The sequence below is a fragment of the Corvus moneduloides genome, chromosome 10 (genome assembly GCF_009650955.1).
Source record: "Corvus moneduloides isolate bCorMon1 chromosome 10, bCorMon1.pri, whole genome shotgun sequence".
NCBI classification, from domain to species: Eukaryota; Metazoa; Chordata; class Aves; order Passeriformes; family Corvidae; genus Corvus; species Corvus moneduloides.
Window position 1 is genome coordinate 18,782,047 of NC_045485.1, and position 14,436 is coordinate 18,796,482.

General features: G+C 59.4%; 3 protein-coding genes across 8 annotated transcripts in view; all 3 read left to right on the forward strand.

Annotated features, from left to right (window-relative positions):
* Positions 1 to 5,928, forward strand: part of DIS3L2 (DIS3 like 3'-5' exoribonuclease 2) — a 184,582-nt gene extending 178,654 nt beyond the window's left edge. For all 3 annotated transcript variants that reach the window (XM_032119458.1, XM_032119459.1, XM_032119460.1), the window contains exons 18-22: positions 1,110 to 1,257; positions 1,367 to 1,497; positions 1,727 to 1,831; positions 2,532 to 2,633; positions 5,392 to 5,928. In XM_032119458.1, the coding sequence (XP_031975349.1) occupies positions 1,110 to 1,257; positions 1,367 to 1,497; positions 1,727 to 1,831; positions 2,532 to 2,633; positions 5,392 to 5,490 (585 nt within the window). In that variant the 3' untranslated portion in view covers positions 5,491 to 5,928. The remainder of the gene's footprint in view (positions 1 to 1,109; positions 1,258 to 1,366; positions 1,498 to 1,726; positions 1,832 to 2,531; positions 2,634 to 5,391) is intronic.
* A 92-nt stretch (positions 5,929 to 6,020) lies between these two features.
* LOC116448686 (intestinal-type alkaline phosphatase-like) lies at positions 6,021 to 10,374 on the forward strand. Of its 2 annotated transcripts, XM_032119464.1 has the most exons (10): positions 6,021 to 7,811; positions 7,982 to 8,097; positions 8,173 to 8,347; positions 8,447 to 8,619; positions 8,693 to 8,827; positions 8,907 to 8,976; positions 9,091 to 9,225; positions 9,340 to 9,531; positions 9,674 to 9,790; positions 10,067 to 10,374. In XM_032119464.1, the coding sequence occupies exons 1-10, from the start codon at positions 7,517 to 7,519 to the stop codon at positions 10,351 to 10,353; spliced, it is 1,695 nt and encodes a 564-aa protein (XP_031975355.1). In that variant the 5' UTR covers positions 6,021 to 7,516; the 3' UTR covers positions 10,354 to 10,374. The 2 variants fall into 2 exon arrangements, with proteins under 2 accessions (XP_031975355.1, XP_031975354.1); XM_032119463.1 differs by having other exon boundaries at positions 7,982 to 8,347.
* Positions 10,375 to 10,964: 590 nt separating this feature from the next.
* Positions 10,965 to 14,433, forward strand: LOC116448687 (intestinal-type alkaline phosphatase-like). 3 transcript variants are annotated; one of them, XM_032119468.1, is made up of 11 exons: positions 10,965 to 11,160; positions 11,702 to 11,818; positions 11,946 to 12,061; positions 12,282 to 12,456; positions 12,599 to 12,771; positions 12,861 to 12,995; positions 13,083 to 13,155; positions 13,239 to 13,373; positions 13,484 to 13,675; positions 13,790 to 13,900; positions 13,988 to 14,433. In XM_032119468.1, the coding sequence occupies exons 1-11, from the start codon at positions 10,986 to 10,988 to the stop codon at positions 14,248 to 14,250; spliced, it is 1,665 nt and encodes a 554-aa protein (XP_031975359.1). In that variant the 5' UTR covers positions 10,965 to 10,985; the 3' UTR covers positions 14,251 to 14,433. The 3 variants fall into 3 exon arrangements, with proteins under 3 accessions (XP_031975359.1, XP_031975356.1, XP_031975357.1); XM_032119465.1 differs by lacking the exon at positions 10,965 to 11,160 and having other exon boundaries at positions 11,662 to 11,818; XM_032119466.1 differs by lacking the exon at positions 10,965 to 11,160 and having other exon boundaries at positions 11,662 to 11,818; positions 13,993 to 14,138.
* The last annotated feature ends 3 nt before the right edge of the window (positions 14,434 to 14,436 follow it).

Below are 14,436 nucleotides of genomic sequence, written 5' to 3' on the forward strand. Positions count from 1 at the left end.
TCTCCCTGCCCAGCCGCATTCGGTGGGAGCCGAGCTAATTGAGTGGAGACCGTACTTCGTGGAGTCCATCAGAAACAATTTAATTCTGGGTTGTGGAAATTGGCAGCCACCACAGCTCCTATCCCAGCTCTTAGGTCTCATAATAAGACTGGGACTGATGCTGCTTTTTTTAACCTGTTCTATTTACTTGCCCGGATCAGTGCGTTGCTGCTCAGCAGGAGCTGGCTGCACCACTGGCCTGGAGAGCGGAGGATACAGCCGCCCAAACCAAGGATCCCAGGACGACTCTGTAATCAGAGCTGGCTACTCCTGTTTTTTTTAAATCACTTGCTCTTATTTTTAAATGGGTTCATTCAATCGCCACTGTGCTGTGACCCCACCACCACCCCCCTGACCTGCAGAGCCTCCCCTCCCCGCCTGGGCTCGGCCCCCGGTGTTTTCCCAGCCCTGAGAGCTGGTGTTTCACAGATGTGAAAATAAAAGCTGTAACCTGTGGGATGACACAGGAGAGGTTCCTGCTGAAGAGGCTGCTGAGCAGTGGTGCCGCTGTTGCCCTGGTGTTGGTTTAGATGGGCAGTTCAGCCACTTGGCTCCCCAGCTGTCACGGTGGGATGGAGCAGCAGGGATCACAGCAGGGCTCTCTTCCTCCTTGGAAGCCACTCATCCCAGCTCCCAGTGCTCTCCAAGCATGCACAATGGGTGTGTAAAGCCTGCAGCCAGACCCAGAACCAAAGAGCCAGCATGGGAGCTGCTCTGTGAGGCCCCTTGGTGGGAGAACATCTCAGCTGGACTCTCCCCTGGAAGATGGGAGGATGGCAAATGAGCCCCAGGGCCTGAGCAGAAGCAGGAAGCTGCTTAGACCCATGGGTGATGTGAAAGTTGATGCAGTCCTTGGGGCCAGGCAGGGACAGCTGGCAGTCAGAGCTCTCTTTTATTCTGTGCTCAGTTTCTGCAGTGCCTGCCTCGTCCCTGCACAGCTCAAACTGAGCAGCAGACAGGACATCATCAAAGGGCCATTGGCTGCTGGCACTGTGTCCACAGAGCCAGACCTCTCCAGCGTCACGGCACCACCCTTGCTCACACCTCCCCTCGTTTCTCCCCCCCTTCAGATGGCTCTCTACTTCTGCACCGGTGTCCTGGAGGACGAGACCCTTTTTCACCACTACGCCCTGAATGTGCCGTTCTACACTCACTTCACCTCTCCCATCCGCCGCTACGCCGACATCATCGTGCACCGCCTGCTCTCCGCCTCGCTCGGTGTGTGCTGCTCCCCTGCATGGGCTGGGCACTGGGGGACAGGGGCCATGGCATGGCTCTGTAGCAGGAGAGCACATGGGCATGTCATTGTCACTCGTCCCCTTTGCAGGTGCCAGAGCTCCCCTCAAGATGGAGAAAGAGGCCATCCAAAAGCAGGCAGATCACTGCAATGACCGGAAGATGGCTTCCAAGAGGGTGCAGGAGCTCAGCGCTGACCTCTTCTTCTCCGTCTTTGTCAGGGTAAGACCCGAGGCTATCTTCTCCCGAGGCATCTCTGGATTTCTCTGGGAAGGCCCAGCCTAGATGCCACTGGGAAGGGGGGCTGTGTCTGCCCACTTGGCTTTAGGAAAGACAGACAGTGAGAGGACACACTCAGCAACCACCACTGCTGGATTCCAGGACCTGGAGACACTGTTTGGGGATTGCTGGATGAGAGCTACTGTGTAGTGACAGCCCTGTCTCTTGACAGGAATGTGGTCCTCTGGAGTCAGAAGCCATGGTGATGGGTGTCCTGAGCAAGGCTTTTGATGTCCTGGTGCTGAAGTTTGGAGTCCAGAAGCGCATCTACTGCAATGTAAGTACCTCACCAGTGTGAGACAGTACCAACACTGCCTTGCCAGAGAGGGCTGCAGCAGCCTGGCATCACTGCAGGCAGTGGCTGTCCTGGTACCTTTTTGTGCCAGCCCTGCAACTGGCGGAGCTGTGCCCGAGCTGGGCCAGCCAGAGGGGAGGGAACCTTCCTGGAGTTTCCCTTCCATCCCTCAGCCCAGGCAGGCACAAGGGACTGGGGGGGTCTGGATCAGCCCAGTCTCTGAGGACCAGCTTCTCCCTGTGACATGCTGGCGTTGATCTAGCCCAGGTAAAAGGGAATAACGCCAGATTCAGAGGAACAGAGATAAGCATGGATCTGAAGCAAGGAAAGGGAGCGAGGCTGGTTTTCATTTCATTTAATCAGACAGTTTATCTGGGGCTGTGACAGCAGCGCTGTGGGCCAGCACCTGCAGTTGGTGACAGCATCCTCTCTTAATAACCTGGTTATATGGCTGGCAATGACATCTTTAAACAGTACATAGAGTGTGATATATGGGCCGGTGGTGTATCACAGCAGCCCCTGATTTACGCACTAGGCTCAGGCTCACAGGCTGCTGCATCCCAGTTGTTAAAGAGCTGCAGAGGCAGCGTGCTGGGCAAAAACAGCGTCAGCCCCATCCACAGGCAAGGTGGAGGAGGAGAGCTGCTGGGGGACATGCTCCCAACGCTCTCCCTGCCTGCAGGCGCTGCCCTTGGTGGACTTCCGCTACCAGAAGGTGGGGAAGAAGCCAGAGCTGACACTCTTGTGGGAACCAGAGGAGCTGGAGGAGGAATCTGTGCCCCAGGTAAGACCCCCACAGCATGGAACAGGCTCACAACACCATGGGCTGGCATGGAGGCTGTTTGCAGCATGTGGATCCTGTGATGTCTGCAGGGACAGGTCCAGGAGGCAGGTCTTGCCTTGCAGGATGTCAGGTCCTGCTGTCTCTCTGTGTCCCTTTCCCAGTGAGTCCAACTTCAGCCTCAACTTCCTCTGCCATCCAGCCCAGTCCCATCCCATCGCTGCCCTCACAATCTGACCCCTCCACAGCCTTCAGTCTCTGCCCTGCCTGCTGCGTGCCCTGCCTCCCGGTTCAGTTTCCTCCAGAAATTGAATTAACATGCTGTTTACTTCCTCCTTCTAGATCATCAGTTAAGATATTAAGTAAGATCAGGCCCAAGGCAGCTCCTGTCTAGACCCTTCCCCCCCATCCTGGTATTCTTTGCCCCTGACATAGCCTTTTCTTGGGGTTCCCATCCCTGTGACAGGGTTGAGCCTCAATTAGGAGAAATTTTTTAAATCAGACTTCCTGAGATGCAGTGTCAAATGGTTTAACAGCATCTAGAAATCTCTCTCTTGTGTCCCTGTCATCTATTAACTTGGTAACTCAATCAGAGGGAGCAATCGCATTTGTCTGGCTTGATTAAGTGGTGCTTCTTTGCCAGCTTTTGTCTGGCATGGCTATAAAACCCCAGCTGTGTTGACTGCTGTGATCCCTGCCTGAAGGGCTGAATCCCAGCCTCTCCCTGCACCATCCCAGGGGCTCTGCACTTGAGCCCCAATTCCATCCAAGCTCAGCACATCCCATCCTTGCCCAGCTGGGGATCCTGACACAGAGTGGGCTGACCTTCCCATCTGGTGTGATCTGTGTCCTGGAGAGTCCTTCCCTTCCCAGGGTGGATGTTGTGATCAGAGCTGGATCCAACTCTGCAGACATTTCTGCAGGCCTCCCTCCCTTTGAAGCTGAGCTTTCCTGTCTCAGCTTGGCTCAGAGAAGCCCCGTGGATGCAGCCCGGAATGGCCTCAGTTCCTCCTTTCCTACAGGAGCAGGGATCACTTACACTCTAGCAGAGAGCTGATGAAAAATGATGCCCCAGCATGAGCAGGGCCCATTTTGGTTAAGCAAACAGTTGGTAGAGGAAACTCCTCCACGAACCCTCCACACCTCCTAAGAAAACACTGGAGCTCTCCCATGGGATCAGGCTCTGAGAAATCTTCTGAGCCAGCAGATCCCTGAGTTTATAAATCTTCAGTCCTGGGATGAGCCAGATCCCTATGGGCCATGCTGAGCTCTGGTAGATGTCACCTGGACACCCCACAGCACCAAGCACCCCAGCTCCCCGCCTGACCCCAGTGCTTGGCCTCTGCTTCCAGGTTTAGCTGAGCCTGGCCAGGCAGTGGGAACATCAGGGAAGGCTGTGAGTGAGAAGCTGTGCTGGGGTCTGGTCTGTTTGGCCCTGCCATGGAGGGGAGGTGTTGCCCCCATTTCTCTCTGATCTCCAGGGGATTACCAGGGCCTCAGTGGGCATTACTGAGGGGTGAAGTAAGAAGTGGATCTAAGACTCAGGGGATTTGATGTGAAATTGTGCAGTTTCATGGCAGTTCAGCAAAGGGATGAAGCAGTGGAGAATGCTGATATTCCCCCTTTGATTCCCCCAGATTGGGGGGCTGCCCCATGACCACCACCCCCTGCACTGCAGCCAGCTGGGGTGGGCAGGGGCTGGTGCTCAGTAGCCCACAGCTCTCTGGGCAGCCACTTGTGATAGGATTTTCCTGCAGGTCGCTCCTCACTGGCCACTTTGGTACATTTAAGTCTCAATGAGATTTTTGTGTTCTGAGTGATTGATCTGGAGCAGCCAGCGCTGGATGAGCTGGGAAGTGTTGGACAAGGTTACACCGGCAGCTCTGTGCCTGCTTCTCCTGGAGCCAGCCCTGAGCAGATGGCCCCAGCGAGCCCTGCTACACCACAGGGCTTGGGGACAGGCTCCAGCAAGCAAAGTCCCCAAATGTCTGGGCATGACCCCAGGAAAGCCCTTCCCAATGTCCCAGCCAGCCCCTTAACTGTGCCTTCAAGGACAGACCAGATCAATACTTTCCATTTCTAATCCATACAATCGCAGGAAGAGCTGGGGTCAGAGGAGCAGGGAGGTGGCAGCAGCAGCACCGTTGCTGAACAGGAGGAATTGATTTTCTGGGGTCTTCATTTCCTTGCACCTCTCATCTGTTGTGCTCCCTTCCTGGGTCTCCTCTCTCTGTGGGAGCACAGGCAGATTGTTCCCTCCTTGTGGGATGCTGATGAAATGCTCAACGTCATGTGGAAAACCCTTCTGCCGCAGCCCGACGTTGGCTCTTGGCCAAGCTCCATTAAGGGATGATGTGGTTCTTTGGCTGGAGAGGGAATGAAGGCATGGGGGGCCTTGAGGGGAGGTTGGGACCGAAAGCCAAGGGCACAAATGCCCGCAGTCCTTCCTAGACTGTGTGGAGAGCAAGTGGGGGCCTGATGAGGCTGGGATAAGTGAGGATGTTTTGGGAGGCTCTTTTAGGTTGATTTGGGTTCCCTGGCTGGTGTCAGAGCCCATGGTGTTGCCTTGAGGATGCTGCCTTCAGCCCCAGGAGCACCCTGGATGCCAGCAGAGCTATCTGAATCCATCCTGCCCCATTCCTTGCTTCCTTGTGGGTGCACTGTTGGAGGCAGCAAAAGCCAGCACAGCTCTAAGCAAATCTTGGTGTGATGCCAAGCTGCCTGAAAACCCTCTTTTCTCTCTTTCTCTCCCTTGCTGAAGGTGATCACCATTTTCACACTGGTGGAAGTGGTACTGACGGCAGATGGTGGCCCCCTCAAGTACAGTGCCCTGCTCAAGAGGCCAAGCTCGGACAAGTGAGAGCCCTGGCTCTGTGGGCTCCCCACTCGTGATGCTCCCTCACCTCCCAGGCCCTGCACTGGCACCCACTGGAGACAGAAGGGACCCACAAGGACTTTGGGGGTTTGAGTTTTAAAACCATTGGGGTTTTATTTGTGGTTTGGACTTTAACTCCAGCTGGGAGTGGGGCTTGAGCCTGCCCCAGGCAGAACATTTCTACTCTCGGGAATTTTTAGCTTTATGCTTTCTTAATGTTTTTTTTAAGGCAGTGGTGTCCATCCCCAGCTTCAGTGCCCGTGGTGAAGGCTGAGAGGGGATACATGTCCCCAGGAGTGGAGAGGGGCTGGCTCCACCATCCCAGGTGGGATGTGGATGCAGTGGGATGCAGCCATGGGGCTGTGCAGGAGGGTTTCTTGCAGGGTTGTGTGTCATGTAATAAAAGCCGGGTCAGCAGCTGTGTGTGGAGCTCACACGGGTTTTATTTTGTGCCCTGCATGTTCCCCCCAGCTGGGGGATCCCAGCAGTAACTCATCTCCCAGGCAGCCCCCTGCCTTCCCCTGCCTGCCACTTCCCAGGCACTATGAAATCCAAGCGGCCTCACTGCCTGTCCCAGCCTCAGATATGCTTGGCCAGATGTGAAATCAGAACAGATGTTCCCAGGTCCTGATCCAGCAGGTATTCCCTCAGTCCCTCCAACTTCATGAGAAGTCCCTGTGCGTCTCCACATCATCACAGGCAGTGGTTGGTGAAGGGATTGACATCTGGCAAGAAGGAATGAATCCATTGTGCCAGGCAGGGAGGGAGCCCTGCATCACTGTGCCCCATCAGTGGTGACAGCGTGGCCCCAGCACCACCACATCAGCCCTTTGCAGGAGCTGGCCAAACCTCGAGTGCGTGGATCAGGATGGGGGATTTGGGCGGGGTACAAGACAGTTCCCAGGGGCTGGTGAAGCCATCAAGGACACCTGTAGTCTCCAGGGGTTGTGCTCCTGTAGTGTCCTTCCAGGTGGCCTGGTGCAATCACAGGTGGATGTCACCCAATGCTGGTGACATGGGGCTGTTCCCTGCCCACAGCAGGTACCCCACTGTGCAGGTGTGCTGGCATGGGCTGCCCCAGGGCACCCAGCCTGTCAGGCACCAGCTGTCCCAGGAGCTAACAGGCAGCGTGTAACTCTGTCTGCTGGGACGGACCAGAGGACACTGACACCAAAGCCAAGATGTCCACCCCCTACCCCTCAGCCCAGTGTCCCCTCCTCAGGTTTGTCTCAGGGGAAACCAGGCAAATCCAGCCTGGCCCAGCTCAGCCTGTCTGCAAAAACAGCCCTTTGCCCTGTGCCCTCCCTCCCACTCCCTGGGGTCCTGCAGGAAACCGCCCCCATGGGAGCTGGGGCCCAGAGGTGCCCTGGTCCTCAGGGACAGGCTGGAGGTCCTGCCTTGCTGGTGGGGGAAGGGATGGCCCTGGGGGGGGGGGGGGGGGCGGGGGGCATTGGGAGGGCCCTTGGAGGGCTGGGAGATAGTCTGTGGTGAATGTTATCAGCCCATCGTCTCACGGGACAGGGAAGAGCCATAAAGGGCTGTCCCCTCACCCTGGACGAAGGCAGCATTCCAGGAGGGAGCCAGGGTGGGCAGCATGGGGCAGCCGCTTTCCCCTGGAACCTGCCTTCTCCTCTGCTTCCTCGCCCAGCTCTCCACTGCAGCCTCCAGTGACAGGGGACATGTGGGACAGTGGGGTAAGAGCCTCTGGTGGGGGATGCTGGGGCTGGTGTCACTTCCCTGGGGGTCTCCAGGGACCATGTCACCTCCCCATGGGATACCAGTGAAGGGGAGCCCTCACAGCCACCTCAGGGGGGTCTGAGACCACAGCCCCTCTACCAAAGCGGGCCCTGCCCCCCATCCCTGCTGCTCCCAACCCCCATCCCTGACTTTGGATGAAGTGCCCCAATAGCCACAGCCAGCTGTGGTTACCCAGCCATTGCACACTCGCTGTGGCTGATCCTCTGGCTCCTCATCCACTGCCAAGAGGCACAAGGAACTTCCCTGCAAAACCATGCCTCAGTTTCCCCTCTGCAGGTGGTTTCTTAGCAATGCTGGGCTGCAAAAGACCATGCTGATCTCCAGGGGATTTCTGGTCCCCCATGGAGGGGGTTTACAGCAGCTCAATTCACCTTGGGTAGAGATGGCAATGCTGGACCCCTGGAGGCTCCCAGCTCTGCTCTCACCTCCAGATGCTGAGAAGACCCCGGGCTACTGGAATAAAGAGGCCAGGAGGAGGCTGGAGTTGGCCCTGGCCTTGCAGCCAGTGGCACAGCGGGCCAAAAACATCATCCTCTTCATGGGTGATGGTGAGTGCCCCGGGTCACTGCCACGCCCTGCAGCTCCCTAACAGCCGGGGGATGTGGCTGCTGAGAAGATGGGGCTGGGGCTGGGGCAAGCCCTCGGGCAGTGCCTGAGGAGGGCAGGGCTGTCCCTCGTCCCGGCCCCCTGCCACCCCGTGACTCAGACATGCTCACAGGCATGGGGCTGTCCACCATGTCAGCGGCTCGGATCTACAAGGGGCAGCTGTCTGGTGGCTTGGGCGAGGAGAATGTCTTGGCCATGGAGACCTTTCCCCACATGGCCCTGGCCAAGGTGAGTGGGGCAGTGCCCGGTGGGACACTCCTGCTGCCCCTGCTTGAAACTCCACTGCACCTGTCTTGCTTCCAGACCTACACCATCGACCGGCAGGTGCCTGACAGCGCTGGCACGGGCACCGCCTACCTCTGTGGGGTGAAGGCCAACGCCAAGACTCTGGGACTGAGCGGGGCGGCCGTCTATGGAAAATGCCGCACCACCTTTGGCAATGAGGTGGACTCCATCCTGCACCGGGCCAGGCTGGCAGGTACGGGGCAGCCAGAAGCCCTGTCAGAGAGCCTGGCATGGCCATCCTGTGCTGTACAGAGCTTGATGGACTCCCTGTAAACCCTTGCCCATGCTGCAGGCAAGTCTGTGGGCATCGTGACGACCACGCGGGTGCAGCACGCGTCCCCCGGGGCAGCCTATGCGCACTCGGCCAGCCGGGGCTGGTATGCTGATGCCAACATGCCCAGGGAGGCCCTGCGGGACGGCTGCAAGGACATCGCCTACCAGCTGGTGCACAACACCGACATCAACGTGAGCTGGGGGGCGGGAGCGGGAGGGAGGGGGCACTGGGAGCACTGGGAGGGTCTGCTGAGCTCCCCGGCAGGTGATCCTGGGCGGCGGGAGGATGTACATGACCCCCAAGCGGACTCCGGACCCCGAGTACCCGGAGGACCCGGATCAAAATGGCACCAGGAAGGACGGCCGGGACTTGATTGCTGAGTGGCTGAGTGCCAAGCAGGTAGTGTGCCAGGGAAGAGGGAATGTGACTCCAGGCACAGGGTGTGTGCCATTGTCACTGGCTCAGCTCTTGCTGACAGGGTGCCCGCTATGTCTGGGACAAGAAGGGCCTGGATGCGGTTGAAGATGACTCTGTGAGCCACCTTATGGGTAGGAGCATCACTGCCTGCACCAATGGCAATCCTTCCTCCTCCTCCTCCCCTCTCTGGAGGTGTCAGCAGGGGCACAAAGCATGGCATGGACCCCCTCAACCTCCTCCCCCAGGCCTCTTTGAGCCCAAGGACATGAGGTACGAGCTGAACCGCAACACATCCACGGACCCCTCCATCGTGGAGATGACAGAAAAGGCCGTCCGCATCCTGCGCAGGAACCCCAATGGCTTCTTCCTCTTTGTGGAAGATGAGTAGCTCCAGGGGGGCACTGTGGCTGGGGCTGGGGTGGGATGTGCGTCCTGGGAGCAGGTGGCCACCCGAGGGGACTGGAGAGAGGATGATGGCCACATTCCCCGTGCAGGTGGCAGAATCGACCATGGCCACCACAGTGGCCGGGCCAAGCAGGCGCTGATGGAGGCTGTAATGCTGGACCGGGCGGTGGCACGGGCGGGCGAGCTCACCTCCCCCACTGACACTCTGACCGTGGTGACGGCCGATCACTCCCATGTCTTCACCTTTGGGGGCAGCACACCACGTGGCAACTCCATCTTCGGTGGGTCTTGGGGAGGGGCAGTGAACATCCCTCCTCCCACCTCACTCTGTTGCTGCCATGGGAGGCTGAGCTGGCCCAGGCAGGGAGCTGGGGAGAGGTACCCAGCTGGGATAGGGGGTGACAATGTCTTTCTCTGTGCCAGGGCTGGCTCCCAAGAAAGCCAAGGACAAGCGAGCTTACACCAGCATCCTCTATGGCAATGGTCCTGGCTACAGCATCCGTGACGGGGCCCGTCCAGCTGCCAGCCTCCCTGCTGCAGGTACGAGTCTGCTGGGGATGTGGCAGAGCCACAGGGTGGCTGGGGACAGATTCCCAGTGAGTCTGCTGGGGATTAGGTGGAGGCACAGGGTGGCTGGGGACAACATCCCACTGGCATGGCCACAGGGGCCACACAGGGTCCTGATGCCACTGTGAGGCTCAGGAGTCACTTGGGCAGAAATCACACTGACGCAGGAGTGATGGGAGCTGTCCCCCCACCTCTGTGACGTGTCAGGGAGCCAGACCCCCAGCCCCATTTCTTGTCTTCCCCCTGCAGAGGACAAGGACTACAGGCAGCAGGCAGCTGTGCCCTTGGAGACAGAGACTCACAGTGGGGAGGACGTGGTGGTGCTGGCCCAGGGCCCCATGGCCCACCTCTTCCACGGGGTGCAGGAGCAGCACTACATCGCCCACGCCATGGCCTACGCCGCCTGCCTCGAGCCCTATGCCACAGAGCCCGGGTGCAGGGCAGCCCGCAGGGCCTCCCATGGCACACAGTGCTCCCCACAGCCCCTGCTTGCCCTCCTGGCCCTCTGCATAGCTGCCCTCATAGTGGGAGGCTGAGAGACTCTGGCTGAGTCCCAGTGCGGACAGGACCAAGGGATGCAATAAAACACAGGTTGTCTCCATCCGTCGTGCAAAGGTTCACAGTGGTGGTCACCTCCTGAGGTGCTGCCCCGTGCCTGCTTCCCCAGTTGGCTGTGGCTCCTGGTTCTCTCCTTGGACCAGCACTGGAGGCACTGGGGTGAAGGAGATGATGGAATGCGGGTGAGGGGAGGCCATGTCCTCCCCAGCTCTGCCTGTTTGGGACACAGTCCACAAGGGTTGGTACATTCCTGGCAAGGGCTGAGCAAGGAGCAGAGTTTTAGTCTGCATCCGTGGATTTATTGCTCAAGAAAGCCTGGGCAGAGAGCAGAGTGCTCGGTTCACGAGTGACCCCAGGTGCTCCCCATACCCACCATTGTCCCAGGTCCAATGCTCAGCGCTGCCCATGGCACCCTGGGACAGGACACTGCCTTGCCTCGCACTACAGCACCGTGGTCAGGGCAGGATTTCCTGCCAGCACTGCACATCCTCTTCTCCCTGCATCTGTCTGTGCCCCAAGCCCATCTGTGCCCAGCAGGCACAGGGTGTTGTGCCAAGGAGGTGCCATCAGCCCAGCCCTGCGGCCTTTGTGCAAACTGCTCGGCAGATACATGCTGAACCCCTCCACACACCCTGCTAGGGCTGATCCCTGTCCAAAGTCCCTCCCCGGATCTGCTGGATTTACAGACACTGCCAGCAGTGTTGGGCTGTCAGATCTCACCATGCGGCTCCTGGCATCCCTCACTCTCTGCCTCTGGGCAGGGCTCAGCGCTGCTGTCATCCCAGGTGGGGACAAGGATGGGGACGGGTGCCTGGCTGGCTGCAGCGGGTGTCCGGGGAAGCAGGGTGTCAGCCTGGCTGGCCACAAGGAGGGCTTGGGGAGGGGAGCTGGGGCTGCCCAGCTGAGCAAGGATTAATGGGTATGAGTTACCCCTGCTCTTCTGGGGTTTTTGAACCGGTTTTCCCCCAGGTTTTTGCTTGCTTCTGTGCTGGGGGCTCATCTGGGAGAAGTGCCTGTATCCTCTATCACCACCCCCTACCATGGATTTGGCCCCATCCCACTCGCCAGATAACGTCCCATCATGTCTGGTTTGGCTGCCCCCCTTGTTCCCTGCCCCAGGACCCTGGGGCCAGGCAGTGGGTGCAAGCCTGCATGGTCTCCGCCCACCCCATACAGTCCCCTGAACCACTTGGTCCATGTGAGAGGAGGCCCCAGCATGGGAGTGCCCAGGGAATGAATACCCCTGGGATGTGGGTACCCTGCAGGGGTGCCTCAGGGATGCCAGTGCTGGTGAGCTGGGACTGATGGGTATTTCCAATGTCCCAGCGGAGGAGGAGATTCCATCCTTCTGGAACAAGCAGGCAGCTGCAGCCATCGAAGCCTCCTTCAAACTCCAGCCCAGGATACGCACAGCCAAAAATCTCATCCTTTTCCTTGGGGATGGTGAGTCTGGCACCCCTGGCACCACTGGCACCCCTGGCAGGCAGGCTGACATGGCCAGTACCCTGCTGAGTGGGATGTGTGGAGGGCACCTGATCCAGAGGGTGACCAGGACCCTCTCTCTGCCCAGGATTCGGGATCCCCACCATCACAGCCACACGCATCCTAAAGGGGCAGCAGCAGGGGAAGCTGGGCCCTGAGACCCCTCTTGCCCTGGATGCTTTTCCCTACGTGGCTCTCTCCAAGGTAAATTCCTGCATGCTGGACAGGGACAATGGTGATCCCAGGCATGGGGGCATGGTTATCCTGGGCATGGGGCTGCTGGCACCCCAGGGCTGCACATATGCTGTGCATCGGGTCCCTCCCCATCCCATGCGTGTCCATGGGAGAGCAAATGAGCGTGGCAGGGGGTGCTGGGGGGACACCCACTAGGGACCCCTGCCCTGAGCCCCTCTGTCCTTGGCAGACCTACAATGTGGACAGGCAGGTCCCCGACAGCGCGGGGACAGCCACCGCCTATCTCTGCGGGGTGAAGGGCAACTACCAGACCGTGGGGTTGAGCGCGGCTGCCCGCCACTCGCAGTGCAACACCGCAGCTGGCAACGAGGTGTTCTCAGTGCTGCAGCGAGCCCGCAATGCTGGTAACGGGGGATGCAGGGCTGGGGGGACCCTGTGGGGACAAGGGGTGTCACACTGGGGGCTTTCCCCCCATGAGCATCCCATAGCTTGATGGTGGGGATCCTGTGTTGCCCTCAGTGGGGCCTGATGAGCGGGGTTTGGCAGGGAAGGCGGTGGGCATCGTGACCTCGACGCGGGTGCAGCATGCGTCGCCCTCAGGGAACTACGCGCACGTGGTGAACCGGGACTGGTACGCGGACGCCAGCATGCCCCAGGACGCGCGGCTGCAGGGCTGCAAGGACATCGCCTGGCAGCTGGTCCACAACGTCGACATCAACGTGAGCGCCCGCACATGGGAGGAGGGGAGCGGGGACAGACACCTCTCAGGGCACCCCCACTAACACTTCATCTGCCTCATCACCCCCAGGTGATCCTGGGTGGTGGTCGGAAATACATGACCCCTGTGGGGACACCGGACCCTGAGTACCCCACCAACAGCCAGCAGAATGGGATACGCGAGGATGGGAAAAACCTCATCGACATGTGGCTGGAGGCACGGCCGGTGAGTGACTCAGCGAGGATGGTCCTCTGCCCACTGCCCCTGGCACAGGGCCAGGCACCCACTAACCCCTGAGGGATTCGCCCACAGGGTGCCCACTATGTCTGGAACAGGACAGAGATGCTGGCTGCTGCCGCCAACTCCAGCGTGAATTATTTGATGGGTAACAAATGACTCCTGTGCCTGGACCCAAGAGGCACTGGGACACTCAGGCACTGATGCTGTCCCCAACATGTGCCCTCACAGGTCTCTTTGAACCTGGAGACATGAAGTACGACCTGGTGCGTAACACCACCCTGGACCCATCACTCACAGAGATGATGGAGGCAGCCATCTCCATCCTGAGCAGGAATCCCAAAGGCTTCTACCTCTTTGTGGAAGGTAAGTTGGGGCCCGTGCCCCTGGGGCCACTGAGAGGGGGGTGTAGGGTGGGGCTGGGAGTTGGGGGTGCTGCCGTCGGTCCCCAGCCCACTGTGGGTGCCCATCTGCAGGTGGCAGAATCGACCACGGCCACCACGACGGTGCAGCCCATAAGGCACTGACGGAGGCGGTGGAGTTCGACCGGGCCATCGAGCGGGCGGGTGCCCTGACAGACGAGGCTGAGACCCTCACCGTCATCACCGCTGACCACTCGCACGTCTTCTCCTTTGGTGGCTACACCCTGCGTGGCTCCTCCATTTTCGGTGGGGCTCTGCCCTGTGCTGCATACTGCCAGCCCTGTGGCACCCTGACTGCAGCCAGAGGAGTGATACGGGTGTTTGTTGGCTGATCCTCCTCTTCCATCGACCCCTCCCCAGGTCTGGCCCCCAAGACAGCCATTGACGGGAAGAACTACACATCCATCCTCTATGGGAATGGGCCAGGATACCCAGGCTCTGACCGGCCCAACGTGGACCTAGACAAAGCCAGTGAGGGCACAGAGACCATGGCCGGGTGGTGGGGTGGGGCTGGGGGCCATCACTGCCCCCCTTAACCCCCTTCTCTCCCCTCCCCAGTGCAGTTCGAGTACATGCAACAGGCAGCTGTGCCCCTCACCTCGGAGACCCACGGCGGTGAGGACGTGGCCATCCTGGCCAAGGGCCCCATGGCCCACCTCTTCCACGGGGTGCAGGAGCAGACCTACGTGGCCCATGTCATGGCCTACGCCGCCTGCATCGAGCCCTACACCAACTGCCGCCAGCGGGACTCTGCCCCTGGTATCCGCGCCACCCCCCTGGCCCTGCTCCTGCCCGTCCTCCTTCTGCCCCTCTTCCACTGACCCCATGTCCCTAGGGCACCCCACGGGGCAGACTCATGTTCCCCTTCCTGCCCACTGTGTGGCACCTGCGGGCAGATGGCAGCTTTCTGAAGCATCCCTGGTCTGGATGCAGCAGCCATGGGGACACCAAATCCCGGGCAGCGGGGTGTTAAATACAGTGTTAAATAAACACGGGGTGTGACACTG

What these genes read in the sequence shown, in the direction of transcription:
- LOC116448686 (XM_032119463.1), top strand. Translation starts at nt 7,517, where the DNA reads ATGCCTCAGTTTCCCCTCTGCAGGTGGTTTCTTAGCAATGCTGGGCTG. An exon ending in GCACCGGGCCAGGCTGGCAG is followed by an intron (nt 8,348 to 8,446) that starts GTACGGGGCAGC and finishes CCCATGCTGCAG; the next exon opens with GCAAGTCTGTGGGCATCGTG. An exon ending in ACGTGGCAACTCCATCTTCG is followed by an intron (nt 9,532 to 9,673) that starts GTGGGTCTTGGG and finishes TCTCTGTGCCAG; the next exon opens with GGCTGGCTCCCAAGAAAGCC.
- LOC116448687 (XM_032119468.1), top strand. Translation starts at nt 10,986, where the DNA reads ATGCTGAACCCCTCCACACACCCTGCTAGGGCTGATCCCTGTCCAAAG. An exon ending in TCCACAACGTCGACATCAAC is followed by an intron (nt 12,772 to 12,860) that starts GTGAGCGCCCGC and finishes CATCACCCCCAG; the next exon opens with GTGATCCTGGGTGGTGGTCG. An exon ending in TGTGGCTGGAGGCACGGCCG is followed by an intron (nt 12,996 to 13,082) that starts GTGAGTGACTCA and finishes ATTCGCCCACAG; the next exon opens with GGTGCCCACTATGTCTGGAA.